The sequence below is a fragment of the Myotis nattereri genome, assembly GCF_964212035.1.
Source record: "Myotis nattereri genome assembly, chromosome: 14".
Classification (NCBI taxonomy): Eukaryota; Metazoa; Chordata; class Mammalia; order Chiroptera; family Vespertilionidae; genus Myotis; species Myotis nattereri.
This window is the reverse complement of record NC_138089.1, coordinates 55994509-56010890: the sequence shown is the minus strand read 5'-3', so window position 1 is coordinate 56010890 and position 16382 is coordinate 55994509. Positions and strand designations below refer to the sequence as shown.

The 16382-nt window shown below is 51.8% G+C and overlaps 1 protein-coding gene across 6 annotated transcripts in view; it reads right to left on the bottom strand.

Moving 5' to 3' along the window:
• TRAK1 (trafficking kinesin protein 1) overlaps window positions 1–16382 on the bottom strand; it is a gene marked incomplete at its 5' end in the record, with an annotated part of 88559 nt that overhangs the window by 49948 nt on the left and 22229 nt on the right. For 2 of the 6 annotated variants that reach the window (XM_081106079.1, XM_081106080.1), the window contains one exon: window positions 6849–6912. The exons of the other annotated variants lie outside the window; for them this stretch is intronic. In XM_081106079.1, the coding sequence (XP_080962205.1) occupies window positions 6849–6912 (64 nt within the window). Of the gene's footprint in view, window positions 1–6848; window positions 6913–16382 lie in introns of those variants that run through there. 6 annotated transcript variants of the gene reach the window in all.

Sequence of the window (16382 nt, the reverse complement as noted above, 5' to 3'; positions counted from 1 at the left end):
AGCATCACTGCACAGTCTGCAATCTGGGGCCTTTCTGCCGCCTCCCGGCTGCACGGTGGCAGGGCTCCCTGCTCCTGACAGCCACACGGAGACACCTATCCGGCTCTCTGCCCACTCACCTCCCTCACCCTGAGGAATTCTCTGCGCCAGTTCAGCAACGAGGTCTCTCTCACCCACGAGTCCTTGCGGCCCAGGAGCCTGCCCAGGCAGCTGAACACGCCTGCTAAATCGCCTTGCTGCCTCCATACGAATGAACGGGAGACCACAGACGAGGCCTCTACATGGAGAGCCAGAACGCAAGACGGGTTTTATTTAAAAATGAAAACCCAGAGACGGCGGAACGCCCGCTTAATATTTGGGAACCTGAACACAACGGCGACGTTTTATCGCACGGAAGACACATTCTTTGTGGGGAAAAGAAAGGAGGGTTAGAAATTCAGCCATCACCTTAGGAAACACCTGCGTACGTTTTAGGCACAATGTTTATAAAGATACGCGTTCAGGAAAAATGATCTCTCCTTCATCTCAGTAAATGCTATCAGATTGGACTTGTTCATTCAATCAGTTCCAACGGCGGTGGGGCTGGAGCCCTGGGAGGGGAGGAGGGAGGGTTTCGCCGCGCGCATTTCTCATTCCGCGAGGAGCAGGCTGGCGGTAAGACGCACAGGATACTGGGCTGGGCCTCCTGTGGGTTAATGAAAACAAGGGCTGGTTTCCTATCAGTGTGAACTGATTTTAGCCATAACCAAGTTGGTTCTATTCACCCTTTAACTGAAATCCAGGCTACCCTGAACAAATGGTGTCCAAGCCTCCATCTATTATTACATAATATAGATTAAATATATCACATTTAGAAAAAACAACATTTGGGATGTGGCATTTTGAACACAAGACTCTCCACGTCACCCCATTTCTCTAGGTTTCATCATTTTTCAGGCTATCCATCCCCCACCACCACCCAAATCTCCCCTCCTTCCCTCCCCTGCTCCCTGTGGGGTGTGAGGGAATTCTCAAACCTCATCTCTAACTGCATTCACTCCACGGTTAGAGGCAGGGAGGGGCCAGAGAGGGTCCTCTCTGATGGAGCAGTTTGTCCGAAAGCCAAAGGCAAACATGACCCCTGAGGACCAGTGAGAAAGCCTGGGGCTCCGTGCCAGGGAGAGACCAGGACAGGACGTGGGAGCCTGGGTGGCCCGGCCCGGCCCGGCCCTGGGAGAGTCCAGCAGCCGGTGTGACTGTTGCCCCAGAGGCGAGGACCAGCCCTGGGGCCCAGAGCAGGGAGGCGGGGAGTGAGTTCCTGACCGGCTCCCATGGGAAGGGCGAGGAGGAAGGTGCCACCCGCCTCCTGCAGGGCAGAGGGATGTCCCTCCGTGCGCGTCCCTCTCCAGATCCCCTCCACCCTGCACTGACCAAAGAGGGGCCACAAGCCACTGGGGCCATTCGTGTTTCAATGTAAATAAAATCCAAAATGCAGCCACACCAGCTACATTCCGAGCGCTCCACAGCCACTCTGAACAGCACGGGGGAGACCGTCTATCGTCACAAAGGGGTCCCTTCCTCTCGGGAGGTGAGGGCTACGCTCCTTGGCCTCCCTGCCTGGGTCTCCCCTCGGCCTCTGCTCCCACCTGACGCCCCCCCCCCCCACACACACACACCTGTCCTCTACAGAAACACAGCTCTAAAACCGTGGCTTCACTCTAGACCGGGGGTGGGCAACCTTTTTGTGAGTGCGTGCCAAAACCAGCAAAATCTCTGACTCAAAATCCTTCTGCGTGCCAACCCTAATTTTTTGAGAACATGTTACGCCTACTTGAGATCTCTTAAGGTGTACGTATGTGAAGAACCTTGAAGAAATAATAAAATTCATTCGAGCGACAAAAACACAGTATATGATGATGAAAAATACATTTATTTTTTAATGTATACATGTACACTGATAGTCGACAGAAAACTTTATGACTCCGTTTGATATTATCAGTGGGACTTTTGCTGCTGCATCACTGATGACAGAGATTCTACATCAGGTTTCTATTTCGTGACCTTCAGAGATATGCACGAACTACCACTTTCATCCGTACGCTACTCCTATTACGAGACTTAACAAAATTCATCCCTGAGACCAAAGATTCCCAAGCGCATGTGGATGAAACCAAAACACTGGTCGGATCTAGGAAGGCAGGGAGAGTTAAGGCAGAGGCATAGAAATTGCTCTTCCCCTCTCTCGTCAATCCATGTCTATGGTCTTTAAGAGAACTTGTTATGTAAAATTATTTATTTATCTCAGATGCACCTACACTGAATTTATCTGAAAAATAAAAAAGTCGATATTAAGAAAAAAACTGTAAATGGAAGATTATAAGAGAGGGTTTCGCGTGCCAGCAAAAGTTACTGGCGTGCCATGTTTGGCACGCGTGCCAGGGGTTGCCCACCCCTGCTCTAGCCCTCTGCTTCTACATCTGTGGGAAAACAACCCTTCCCTTTTAGCAGAGCTGGTGATGAAAAACTCAGTTACATTTTACAGTTACATTTCATTCCCTTTAAAAAAAAAAAATTACCTTAACAGCCATCAGAAGAGTGCTGTCTGGGAAGGGAGACATGAGCCCCTACCTCCAAAGGTACCTCCACGGCACACGAGATGGAAAAAGGGGGTGAGGCCTGCTGACACTGTTGGTCACAGAGTGCAGGGAAATTAGAAACATCATCTCAAAGGCCCCGTAACAGCTCTCAATTCACGCTGACGATACCTCTGACGAAGCTTCCCTCACACGCCAGCCACCCTGACCTTGGGGTGGCGTGTTAGAGGTCACTGCCATCCAGTGAGCAACGGCACGCCTGGCTGCCCTGGCGCACTGCCGTGGAGTTTCACCGTAAAGCCAGAGGTCACAGGACCAGCTCCAGCCACCTATCTGAGTCTCCCCATTTAGAAAATCGCTATTAGCTACACCATCCCCTGCCCCGACCTTCAAAGCTATAACATGTAAAAGGAGGAAAGGAGGCTGGATGATGGCAAAAATAACTGCCCCCCTGGCCCGCGTGGCTCAGTGGGTGGGACATCGTCCTGCCCCGAAAGGTTGCTGTTCGAGTCCCGGTCAGGGCACAAAACAGACCTCAAATGAAACGCCAGGCCAGTGCTCTGCTATCCCATCTCTTTCTCAAATAGCGGCAGAAGTGCGCCTTGTTTCTTTAAGAGCACATGCTTAAACCCAAGCCTTTTTGAAAATTAAAAAGCCCTCCTTCTCTTTATAAGAATACATTTTTTTTAAGTGGCCAGCATAGGCAAGAAACAGCATAAGATTCTGCAGCAGACCTGAGGCATTATTTCCAGACCCCCGTGCCTGGGGCTGGTCGCCACTGACAACGGCCCCAAGTTTCCTCCACACGCCGGATGTCAGCATCCCCGAAAGCAGGTGCTAAAAATTCTCAGAGCCTCTCCTGCTCTGGCGTGCGTCTCCTGCTGTATTAATGCACGGGTGCTTTTCATGATCTGCCAGGCTTTCGAGGTTCTGCCAATAGAGATGGGGCACGTGCAGTGTCCAGAACCATGACTCTGTTTGGCACCAGAGTTTAAACTGTACACGGTGGACATTCTGTGACGGCTGGCTAATTCAAATCTCTAAAAATCGCCTAAGGTGCCGGGCAGCCAACCCCTCCGATTTCTTAAAATCTCAGTCCCGGCCCTTCGTGTCCCTCTGGGGTCTTCCTGTGTGTTTGACGGGTGGGGGGTGGGGCGTAAGATGCCACAGCCAACACTGGGCAGGGAGGAGCCTGCAGCCATCCCACATGGAGCAAAACTCCCCTAAAGCTCAGCGGTAAAAAACGGCGGCGGCCACTTCTCATTTCACCGTTCAAGGGGGGGCCCTAACTGCCCTGCGGTTCTTTGTCCCACCACCTTTTTCAGGGCTGACCCTGCGAGGTAAGTACCCGTCAGTAACTGGGACACAGATGATGATTTCGCATCTCTTTCTACATATCTGACTCAGCTTTTGGTATTCGAATGGGAAGTTCCCTAGAAGTCTTCCTCATTAAGGACTCCAATGCCAAAGGACACGGGAGGCTCCGCCAAGCTGTGTGTCTGCTCCCACCTCCGGCCTCCTCCCCGGGAAGGTCGGGATTGGGAGGTGAAGGCTGGTCTGCAACTTCAAAGAAGCGAGAGATACAGAGGCAAACGGCATTTCCAGACTAACCTGCCGGGACAGAGTCCAACTGGTTAGAGCAGCGGTTCTCAACCTTCTGGCCCTTTAAATACAGTTCCTCATGGTGTGACCCAACCATAAAATAATTATTTTCGTTGCTACTTCATAACTGTAATGTTGCTACTGTTATGAATCGTCATGTAAATATCTGATATGCAGGATGGTCTTAGGCGACCCCTGTGAAAGGGTCGTTTGACCGCCAAAGGGGTCGCGACCCACAGGTTGAGAACCTCTGGGTTAGAGCCATGGGAATGATGACAACATTAGTGTGTCCTTGAAAGTCACCCCATTTTTGGTGGGTTTCCTGAACTATGTATTTCTGGGCTTTTGTTCTCCTTCCATCCCCATTTGCTATCTTTTTTTAAAATTGATTTTTAGAGAGAGACGAAGGGAGAGGGAGAGAGAGAAACGTCAATCGCCTGCCTCCTGCAAACCCCCTACCAGAGATCAAGCCCACAGCCCTGGCGTGTGTCCTGACCGAGAATCAAACCAGCAACCCTTCGGTGCCCAGCAACCCTTCGGTGCCCAATAAACCGTGGTGTGATTTGCTAACTCTCTGTACAACGGGACTGTGAAAATGCCAGCTGTCCCAGGAAATCCCGTCCCAATGGCTCTCTCCCTTCATCCAAATGAGGGTGAGGATAAAGGCCATGCATTTTGCTCAACACACATCCACACCGTCACTACAAGCAACATGTATTTACCCGTCAACAGATGAGCCACCTCTTCTTCCATTTTCCTTTCCTGTTGCAAGAAGAGAGACCCGGCTGCCTCGGGGCCAAAAGACTCAATGGAGAAACTACTGGGTAAGAAAATCCTTCTGACAGCCTCGCAGATAAAGCAGCCTCCGCTCACCCTCCAGATTGACCGGCACCGGGGACCGGCCTTATCTCCACAGACGAGGGTGTAAAGAGAGCCGGACGGCATAGCAACTAGGTCAAGACTGTAAGGAGCCTTCCTCCCCTGCTTCTAGGATGGATCGGTATGAGCCATGGCCACACCCAGCTCACCCACAGGCCCAGGGACAGGTGCTCTGCTGTAGCCAATGGCCCACACTTCAAAGAGTTATGGAGCCCCGCCAGTGTGGTTCAGCGATTGAGCCTCGACCTATGAACCAGGAGGTCACAGTTCAATTCCCGGTCAGGGCACATACCCAGGTTGTGGGCTCGATCCCCAGTAGGGGGCGTGCAGGAGGCAGCCAATCAATGATTCGCTCTCATCATTGATGCTTCTCTCCCTCCCTTTCCCTCTCCCTTCCTCTCTGAAATGAATAAAAATATATTTTTTTAAAAGTTATGGAGGCTTCACTGAGTCACAAATCACCAAGGAAACAACAAAGAGCTCAGTGATGCTTTCCGGAAAGAAGCACGCTATAGGGGGCGGGATGGGAACTGGCTTCCAGAATAAACAGAGGCAAAAGAAAACAAGAAGCCAGGCACCTTGTCCCCCAAGACCTCGAGAGCTGCCCACCACCATCATGACTCAAGATACTGAAAGACAGACACAGACTCGACTCGACACTGTCTTCGTCGAACGCTGGGGGCCGGTGGGGCTCAACTGGGGAGGCTGCTCGGCACCTTTCAATCCCCCCCAGCAACCCAGGAGAGCCTTGGGGCCCCCTCTTCGGAGCCCATGGTCGGGGCAGATATCCGCAGATCAGAGATAATTATGCAACTGCTCAGCTTCCTAATGAGGCCAGCTCCCAGCCTCTTACATCATTCAGGTTAACCGAAGGTACCACCGTGCGAGCCACCTGCACCTCCCTCTTCCACTCAACAGCCGTGGCCTTACCTATGCCGGACTCACGTGGGGCTGGGAACAGGTCCTCCCTGGGAGACAGACCCTCACCGTGAGCATACGCACTGTGTCCTTTCTGTGTGCTGCGTGTGCATGTGAAGGCATGTGGTTTGAGGGTCATTTTAAAGACGGATGAGTTTTGACAGACATGATTTCATTTCCCGGCACCATGGGGACCCCTCCCCTGTGGCCTGAACCCTGCAGAGGCCAGTGGGGCCACACAAGCTCCACCCAGCGTCCTCTGGAATGTGCCACGCCCTCTGGGCACAAACTGAGACCTGGGGGAAGGATGTGATCTCTCCCTGCCCCTCCCAACATCCCAACCCCCCCCATCTTTGTGGATCCCATAAGCAAATTCCTCTGAACCACCTGCTACCTGGGAGCTGCTGCGGCATCCTCTTGGGCCTCCCCGGGGCAGGTCTGAGCTCAGGAAAGGGCGGTCCCTCCGGGCCTGCTGCTGCCGGTCCAGAGAGCCACCTCTCAAACACACGGTCCCCTCGCCCCTCCGACAGCGCGAGCACAGCAAACACAGCTCCGCTTGCACACACGCGCACCAACACCACACTCACACCTCACCCCGGAGAGGATCCAATGCAACTTACAATGCTCGCGAGCCCAGCTCCCCAACACCATCTCCCCTTCCGAGCCAAGACCGGCCGCCGCAGAGGAGCCTCCCGGGGGCGTGAGCCCTGCCCACCTGCCATCCCCCACGGCGCCTGGGAACCGGGCAGAGCCACGCATGTCTGCTGGCGGCGCTGCTCCCAGGGCCCCCTCCCTCTGCCCGACTCCCTCCCCCCTCCCTGGAGACAATGCCCTCCACATCCCTGCTGTGCTGTGCTGTGCAGGGGCCGGCATTACCGTCCGAGCATTCTTCATAGTACCAGTCTAGCTCATAATAATCCGCTTCGATGAATTTCTGCATAGTCGGGGCAGACAAGGGTGGGCTTCACCGCGCCATCCACGTCAAGGAGAGCGCTGCCCGGCCGCCCTGCCCTCCCAGAGCCCGGGGCGGGAGAGCGCCCGGGAACGCGCCCCGGGTAATCTGTGCATGCTCAGTGCCGGCTGCACCGCACCAGAAGAGGGGCGAGGAGAAGGGAACTCCGGGGGAGGGGGGCGGAGGAGCTGTGCCGAGCTGGCCAAGACCCTGGCAGCCCGGCCGGCAGCCCTGAATGGGAGCAGCCCGAGTCATCCTATCCAGGCGCATGGAGGGTGACGTCAGGGACACACACCACCACCCGGAGAGCTCACTCCAGCTCGCGCCCGCTCATCTTTCCATCTCTCCGTTGCCATAGAAACTGGCCGGCTCTGAAAAATGGTGTCGAGATGGAGGCAATGTCTCCCAAGGATGCCGAGGTGCCACTCGGGGAGAAGGGAAGGTGCAGGCGGGGGTGGGGGGTTGGGGGGGCCGGGGCTTCACCGCCATCAACGCCAGGACAAGTTTAGGTGCTCGATTCTGGGCCACCACAGAGGCTGCGTTTGCAAAAGGCCACCTTCGAAAATCTGCGGCCGTTCCTTCGCGCTTTCTTTCCTTCGCGCTTTCTTTCCTCGATCTGAACTCAAAGGGGAAGCACCTCTCCAGATGTTGGCCTGCCACTGAGGACACGTCAATCGCTTGGAAAAGGGAGGCCTTTCCATCTGGACACAGTCCTGCTCTCTGCTCACGCCTTTGCTCAAACTTCGGAAACCCAGCCTGCCCGTGCCTCGTCGTACCGATGTCACAGGCCCTCATACAGAAACACACACCCGGAGGGGACTGCCCGCCTTCAGAAAGGTGGTTGCCCCCAGGGAGGGAGGGAGGGAGAGAGGGAATGGGGCTTTGAAACTGTCCTTATAAACACACCTGTAATGTTTTACTTTCTTTAAAAAAAATGGAGTTAGAAGTTACTAGTTCTTGGTGTTTGGCATATTTGAAATACCTCATTAAAATGAGCTGCTGATAGAGAGAGCTCAGAGCCACTGCAGGTCAAATCCCCCCGGAAGCAGGATCTCTGAAGCTCAGCACCACTCACGTTTAGGGTCAGATCGTTCTGTGCCCGGGTGTGTGTGTGTGTGTGTGTGTGTGTGTGTGCGAGGACGCTGTCCTGGGCATCGTAGGGTGTTTAACAGCAGCCCCGCTGTACCCACTTAGATACTAAGGAGCACCATCCTTGCTCCTCCAAGATGTGACACCCCCCTGACCGGTTTGGCTCAGTGGATAGAGCATCGGCCTGCAGACTGAAGGGTCCCGGGTTCGATTCCGGTCAAGGGCATGTACCTGGGTTGTGGGTACATCCCCAGTGGGGAGTGTGCAGGAGGCAGTTGAATCGATGTTTCTCTCTCATCGATGTTTCTCTCTATCCCTCTCCTTCTCCCTTCCTCTCTGTAAAAAATCAATAAAAAAAATATATTATAAAAAAAAAAAAAAAGATGTGACACCCAAAACGTCTCCAGATGCTGCCAAACGTCCCCCGGGGCGAAAGCGTCCGGGTTGAAAGCTGTTGTTCTAAAACAAAACTGCCACAGACCCCGTGGCCTGTTGGCTGAGGACGGTCGCTGGGTGTCAGGGCCCATGACAACGGTGTGGCCCTGGTGCCGGTTCCCTCTTAACTCCCCGCTACGGACTGTGTAACGTGCAGAGGAGCCGTAGGACAGGTCCCTACACCACGCCCGGGAGGGATGCTTTTCTCCCACAGCGACCCATGGGCCACCTCCCCCTGCTCTTCCCAAGGCACTGAGCACCTCGAGGAATGAACTTCTAGGGAGAGACAGCCCTCTAGGGCAACGGTTCTCAACCTGTGGGTCGCGACCCCTTTGGCGGTCAAACGACCCTTTCACAGGGGTCGCCTAAGACCATCCTGCATATCAGATATTTACATGACAATTCATAACAGTAGCAACATTACAGTGATGAAGTAGCAACGAAAATAATGTTATGGTTGGGTCACAACATGAGGAACTGTATTTAAAGGGCCAGAAGGTTAAGAACCACTGCTAGGGCATTCCAACTAGGCCCCACGGGAAGGCACTGCTGCTGGTCTCCAGACCCTGCTGTGAATGGCAAGGCTCTTCAAAGGCTGGTAGGCTGAATGAATGGGGAGGAGGAGGGGAGAAGGGAGAGGGGGAAGGGGGGAGGGAGGGGGAGAGGAAGAGGGAGGGATATAGTGATAGCGATAGTGATTGTGTGTGAGTGTGTGTGTAAGTGTGTTAAAAGGAAATGTTCTAGTCATACTGTATCACCATAAAACAAAAAATAATGGATAGATGGACAGACGGACAGATGGAGGGACTGACTGAAGGACAGATGGACAGACTAATGGCAGGCGATTTAACGTCATAGTTAAGAGCATGCATGGGCTTTTGGAGTCAAGATGACCTGTTTGGTCCAGGCTCCTCGTTCACCTTCCCTGTGACCTTCTTAGACCCCCGAGTCTTATCTGCTGAATGGGGTGGCCACAGTGCCCGCAGCACACGGGCGAGGCTTCCATGAATGAATGCGCAGCACAGCGTTTAGCACAGTGCCCGGGACAAAGCGAGTTTGCAATCATCTTCATCACTAATTATTTCAAATAGGAAACAAGCCAGTGCGAGTTATTAAAAAGAGAGTACCATTTTCTAAGCTATAATTAGGGAAATGAAGTAGAAACCTCATTTATTAGATTTTCCCAGCATAATTAATTCAAAGGCACTGAGTTCACAGTGACGAGCAGGAGTGGCCGTGGGGGGGGAGGGGTGACCTTTCTCCACAGTAATGCGCTACGGAACAAAACTTACATGAAGTCCAGAGACTACACAGATCCCATTGACTTTTTGAGAAAGAGAGAAAGCAGAGAGAGTATGAATAAGTACAGAGGGGACAGGAGGTCACTGGTTGGTTCCCGGTCGGGCACACGCCCCAGTAGGGAGCGTGCAGGGGGCAGCTGACGATGTTTCTCTCTCAGAGATGTTTCTGTCTCTCTCCCTCTCCCTTCTCTCTCTGAATAAATAAAAACACATTAAAAAAAAAAGAAAATATTGATGTGGCTCTGTGGTTTTAAAAAGAAATGTGACTTTCAGCTCCATCAAGAAAGTAGCCCAACAAGGAAGCCACTCCCGCCTTCACTGCACTCAACACTGTAGTGCCCGGGCTTTGAGTTAAACCTTAACAGGGTCCTGGGATTACTGTTGATTCCATGCTCACGGCGGGAAAAATCAAGGCGGGCCTGCAACACCGCCTGGCAAGGAGGCAAAGACCGCTTGCTCCCCACGGGCCTGGGGGAGAAGCGAGAAGCACAGAAGCCAGCTTCAAAGGCCAGCCAAGGGCCAGGTGGTGACAATTTGAACATCGAAAAGAAAATAGTTAATAATCGTTAAAGGAAACGAGCCGAGTCTGTAAAGGCCGTGAATATCAGTGAACATCAAAACGGAAAGGGCAAGTGACATAGAGAGGGAAAAGGAACAGAAGAGAAGATATTTTTAAATCCACTTTAAGAAGCAGGGGAGGGTGGGCGTGTGTCTGTTTGACACGGCACCGTCTGGCATTTCTGTGCCCGGGGAGGCTGCCGGGTAGGGAACGAGGAGGCAGGTAAGAGAACAGAGAGCCTGGCGCTGTGGTCACAAACCACACCACCAGGTAGGAGGAAGGCCTGGCCCCGCCGTGCAGCCTGGTAAAGTCTATGTTCCCTTTTGTCAGAGACTCTGACAGAGCCTGTCTGCCATCTAAGGGGAATCTAACTAAATAAATACATTTGTCATCAAATTTAAATGTTTAAAAGACTTCAATAAAATTTTCAAGTTTCTAATGATTAGTTGTGTGAGCATCTGCATTAAAGTCATATGAGTATGTCCAATGTTATACATATACTCGTTGTATGCATGGGACAATTTCCAATAGTTTGTTATTCAATACAGTGGAAAGGTGAGCAGACACGTCCAATTGAGGATCAAAGCTATGAATTATGAGTTTGCCCCGAAGGGTCCCAGGCGCGACAGATCTTGCCGCAGGCCACTTCCTCCGTGCCCCCGATGATCAGCACAGGCCACGCCGAGGCCCTGGCTGCCCAGTGAACAGCGGGTGGTGCAAGGCCGGCTCCCTGGGCCTCTCCCTCCTGCTTGAAGCTGAGCCTCTCAGGCCGCAACCCCCTCCGGAACATGCTCCCAGTCTCCAGAGCTTTCCCCCTCCAGGAAACAGTACTGCTGGTCTTCCGTCCGCAGCAGAGGACAGCCAGCCAGGAGCCTAAGGCAGAGGGGAAGCCCCAAAGGGCCCTGACCCTCCATTCCAGGGGGGGGCGGCGGGGCCCTCATGAAACACGGCCTTCCAGGCAGGCCTTCCTTCCACTCGCTACAGAAGATTCCCTAACAGGATGCTTCTGCAGCCTTCTTCTGATTTTTAAAAACATTGCGGCTGCCAGTCACGGAGCTCCCGCGGCAGAAGGCAGGCTGCTAACGAACAGCTTGCTGTCAACCACCCTCCCAGACGGTCTCCACCTCATTTCAGGCACTTGTCCCACCTCGGGGGGAAGGGGGTGCTGGGGAGGACAAAGCCTGGCTCTCAGAGAAGACACCCCAAAGCAGGGACACAGCATTCGGTGGAGCACCGCACAGCCAAGCGCCCCTGGCCTCAGGGTGATTGCTAAAATCGCTGTGTGTCGGGGAAGGGGCAGAGAAGGAACAGGGTTCGGACGTGCCGCACACCCAAGTCTGCCGCCTGCAGCCTGGGAGGGCCACTTGGGCACCTTACTCCTGGGACCCGCAGGTCACGGAGCAGATGTCGCAGGCTTTCAAACACCAGCTCCAAGGGTCCCCGATCGTGCACCTGCTGTGACTCTCAAACGGCTGTGGCCTGAGCCCAGTGCCCAAGAGTAGTGGACGGGGTGCAAGCTGAGCTGTCATGTCAATTTCCCAGCTGGGCCCGTTCCAGCTTTGTCTTAAAGATGCTGGATGAACATGAAAAGGAAAACGGTCAATCTGTACGGAATCACTTGCCAAGCATTTTTGTTTTTAAAAGAAAGAGAAAAAAATAATGTTGGAATCGGGTTTGATGAGAAAGAATGAAAGCTGCCAGGTGGCAGGTGATGAAGTAAGCCTAGGGACCACGTGGGTGGATAAATCTGGCACCATGACCACGTGAGGCACCGTGACCTCATGAGGCACCGTGACCACATGTGGCACTGTGACCACGTGTGGCTCCCATGTGGGAAATGACTGTGCAGCCAGGGCTTCTTTGCTCCCGCCTTCGGCTCTGCAGACATCTGTGCAGCTAAAAGCAGTCAATTCAACACTGCAGTCGGGCCAGCCCTTCCCCTAGCATCGCACAGACATTATGCTTTGGCTGTGATCGTGCTGGTGCTGAGAGGGATGCACTTCTATGACTGGTCTTCAGTCCAGCTCACCAGCAGTTTCTTGATGTCTGATGTGGCCTCTTCTCAAATTTCTGTTAGTCTCGTTGCCCTCAGTGAAGCAGACCCTTCAACAACTCCCCTCCCTTTGTTCTTGTTTTTCAAGGTCATAGCCATGGTGACAATTTGTATTTAATTTCATGTCATGGGGATGTCAAGTACAGCGTTGGGGACACAGTCAATAATATTGTAATAACTACGTATGGTACCAGGTGGGTACTAGACTTGTCAGGGGTGATCACTGCATAGGTTATTTATTAATAATACAGGTCAAAGAGACTTAGAAATCGTTACCTCTTCAATCCCAGTAAACCAATTCTAGAAATACGCCTTAAAGAAATCATGAGTTGGGTGGACAAATGCATATGGAGGAGGATGTTCACTTATGTGTTACTGATAAAAAATGAGAAGCAACTGAGGTTCCTTATAATAGACCAAATGGTTAGATATACATGATGGAACAGTACGCAATACGGATTTTCAAGAATTTAAATGCCATGGGAAAATGGTCAAAATACACCATTAAGTAAAAAAGCCTTATGTTCCCAAATATGTAACATGTTTGTTAGAGAGGAAAAAGCAATAAAAAATATCTCAAAAAAATGTAAGTTGTGGTTGCTAAATTAGTCATCTTTTTGTCTTTATTTTCCAAGTTATCTACAATTAGAGTGCTGTTATGACCAGAAGATACGTTATTTTTAAAACCTAACTCTTTTTTTCCCCAATGCTACACAGTGTTGACTTAGCTTTCCACGCCCTGTTACACCCAGGAGTTGAATGTTTAAGTCAGGAAAATCCGAGCGCCCCCACCCACACAGGGACGGGCTGGGGCCCCCATGAAGCAGTAGTGTTTCTTCAAGACATGACCGTGAGGGAATCTGCTCGTGTCCCCTTCTCTCGGAGAGAGTGCATCTTGACAAGGGATCCAGTAGAAATCTTTGAAACTCTGAAAAGTTCATTGAAAACAACAACACTCCTTCCGCCTGGTCTTGGGCCAGGCCTGCACTCTGAGCCGTGCGTGCTGGCTTTGGGGTGCCCTCTTAAAACCTAACTCTTTTAAAAACCATGTTCGTTAACAGGCCAAGCACCAAGGCTGAGATATGGGGTAGGCCCCAGAAATCCATAAAGTAGTACCAAGCACCCCGGTTTCTGACTCTGAAAATCAGAAACAGACACTGACGGATGAATGGGTGAAGTTGTGTGTGTGTGTGTGTGTGTGTGTGTGTGTGTGTGTGGTGTGTAATGGAATATTATTCAGCCATAAAAAATTATGCAGTCCCACCATTTCCAACAACACGGCTGGACGTTGAGGGCATTACGCTAAGTCAGTGGTCAGCAAACTGCGGCTCGCGAGCCACATGCGGCTCTTTGGCCCCGTGAGTGTGGCCACGAAGTTTCAATCGCACTGTACCCGCGCGCCCGCGCGTGGTATTTTGTGGAAGAGCCACACTCAAGGGTCCGCAGTTTGCCGACCACTGCGCTAAGTGAAATAAGTCAGAGAGAGAAAGACAAATACTGCTATGATCTCATTTATATTTGGGGGGGAAAAATTAAAACTCAAACCCAAACTCATAGAAAAAGAAATAAGACCCATGGTTATCAGAGGCAGAGGGCAGAGAGGGCGAATTGGAGGAAGGTGGTTCTAAGGTACAAACTTCTAGCCAAAGGCCTGGAGACCTTCCTGCATTGACCCAACCCAGTGCAAAGTCCCTGGTTAGGAAAGAAAAGAAAGTCAATAGTCCAGGAGACAATTTCGCTTCCTCCGCCAGAAAACCTCAGCTGGAACTCAAACAAATCAAGTTCGCAAAAGATTCCGGGTGCATACCAGGCACTCGATAAATACTTGGCTGATTCATTCCAGCAAAAGCAAACAACACAATGATGTCTCAAAACCCTTCTTTGCTTCATAACCTTCTCTTCTCCTTAGGAAAGAAACCGTCTGGGTGCCCTCAGAGGTGAGTGGCCAGCGGATCATACACACCTGAGACACAGAGAAATTTCTTTTCTTGATCAATGTTCCTCAAACAAAAGTTACACGGCACGGCCCATGGAAAGAGGAACCAGAAGGAGCCGCAGCCACCTACACATCAACGCGGCGACCTTCATGTCTGCTGTCTGCTGAATGTTACGTGTCCGAAGATCTACAGCACAGTGTCGTGCCCACCTGAGGTCAGGGGGGCGTGACCTGCAGACCACAGGAGGGTGGCAAAACTCACAGGGAAGAAGGAAACCTCCCCGTGAATGCCAGCTACATCAGGCCGAGCTCCCCTTGGAACAGTGACCTTGAATAAAAAATAAATTTTGGCCCTGACCAGTTGGGCTCAGTGGCTAGAGTGTCGGCCTGTGGACTGAAGAGTCCCAGGTTCGAGTCCGGTCAAGGGCATGTACCTTGGTTGCGGGCACATCCCCAGTAGGGGGTGTGCAGGAGGCAGCTGATCGATGTTTCCCTCTCATGGATGTTTCTAACTCTCTATCCCCCTCCCTTCCTCTCTGTAAAAAATCAATAAAATATATTTTAAATAAATAAATAAATTTTGGCCCGGCTTATGCCGCTCAGTGGTTGAGCGTTGACCTACGAACCAAGAGGTCACGGGTTTGATTCCCGGCCAGGGCACACGCCCTCGATCGCCTGCAGGGGCCGATTGATGTTTCTCTCTCATCGATGTTTCTCTCTGTCTCTCTCCCTCCCTCTATCTCAAAAATCAATAAAAACATACTTAACAAATAAATGTTGACTACGTTGGATATATATTTCATAAATTAAGAAGCTACTGACATATTCAAAAACTGAGGGTGTTTTTTTTTCCAATTTTTCCAAATGAGCTCTATGCTTAAACTAGAATTTTTTCTCCTTTAGCTGCTTTGAGAGTGGTTAAGATACGGAGTCAAACCCGTCAGCCTAGGTGTGACGCTCAGCACCCACCTTGCTGTGTGACTGAGCAGGAGCCCCAGTGTCCCCATATGTCCCATGGGGACAGCGAGACTATTAAAATCCAGGTCGCTGTGAGGGTTACACGAGCGGCACGTACAGCATTAAAAACCGCGCCCGGCCCAAGTAAGATTAAACATTGACGGTTTTTACTTCCTGTTGGCCCATCTAGCCCTAACCGCCCCATCTCTATGGGCACATTGTGCTGTGGGTCATGTTCACCTTCTGTGTGTCTCAGACTCATCAGGAGCCAAAAAATCCTCCTGACTGTGGAAGTGTTGAAATTTTTTTCTAAAAAGGCCACTCTACCATGTGGTCAGGTGGACATCCGAAGCTTCTTGCCTCTCTCTTCTCCAGGTGAAGGCCAGATTTCAAAGGCAAAGCGTCGTTTCTCCTCTCTAGGGGAGGACAGGTAGGGAAGGGAGCTGAGTTTTCTCCCTGCTCTGATCTGTGTAGAAACAGCATAGCTGACTCGTTCATCAGTGGTCCGGACCTGGGGAAGCTACGGGAGCCCCCTCATCCCCACTCACACCCACCGCACAGAACCCCTGCCCCAATCAGTGCAGAAACATCTAAATTGAAGGAAGGGTGCTGCTATGTTCTCACACACCCCACCAATGACTTAACACACCTGTGAGTCACAGGGCTGTGGGCCACGGCATCTCCTGGGTGACACACGTGTAAACAAACAAACCCCAGCCGCCACAGACAGAGCATGGCTAGCTTGTGCCTTCCAGCAACCCTCGGCCAGGTTGGCAGGGCTCCCAGGCCACTCCTCAGGAGAAAGGTGTGCAGATGAAATGCCGAGGACCGCAAGGAAACCAGCTGCGCTGTGGGCAGGCACTGAGGCCGGAAGAAAGCCTGTGATTGCAGTGCTTTCCTGTCAGCCCAAGGAATACCAACATGTAACAACAGATGTACTGTCGAAGCAATGAGGAGCAAGGTGACGGTTCAATGTATCAGCTTCTCCTGTAGCATGACGTGAAAATACCCGTGATTTCTATCGGCGGCAAAGTCACGGATTCTGCTCATACCCTGGTGCCGTTTTCTACGTTCATAATGAAAGGAAACACTGCCTTTCAACTAGAAGCTAATGGGACTAAAGATGTA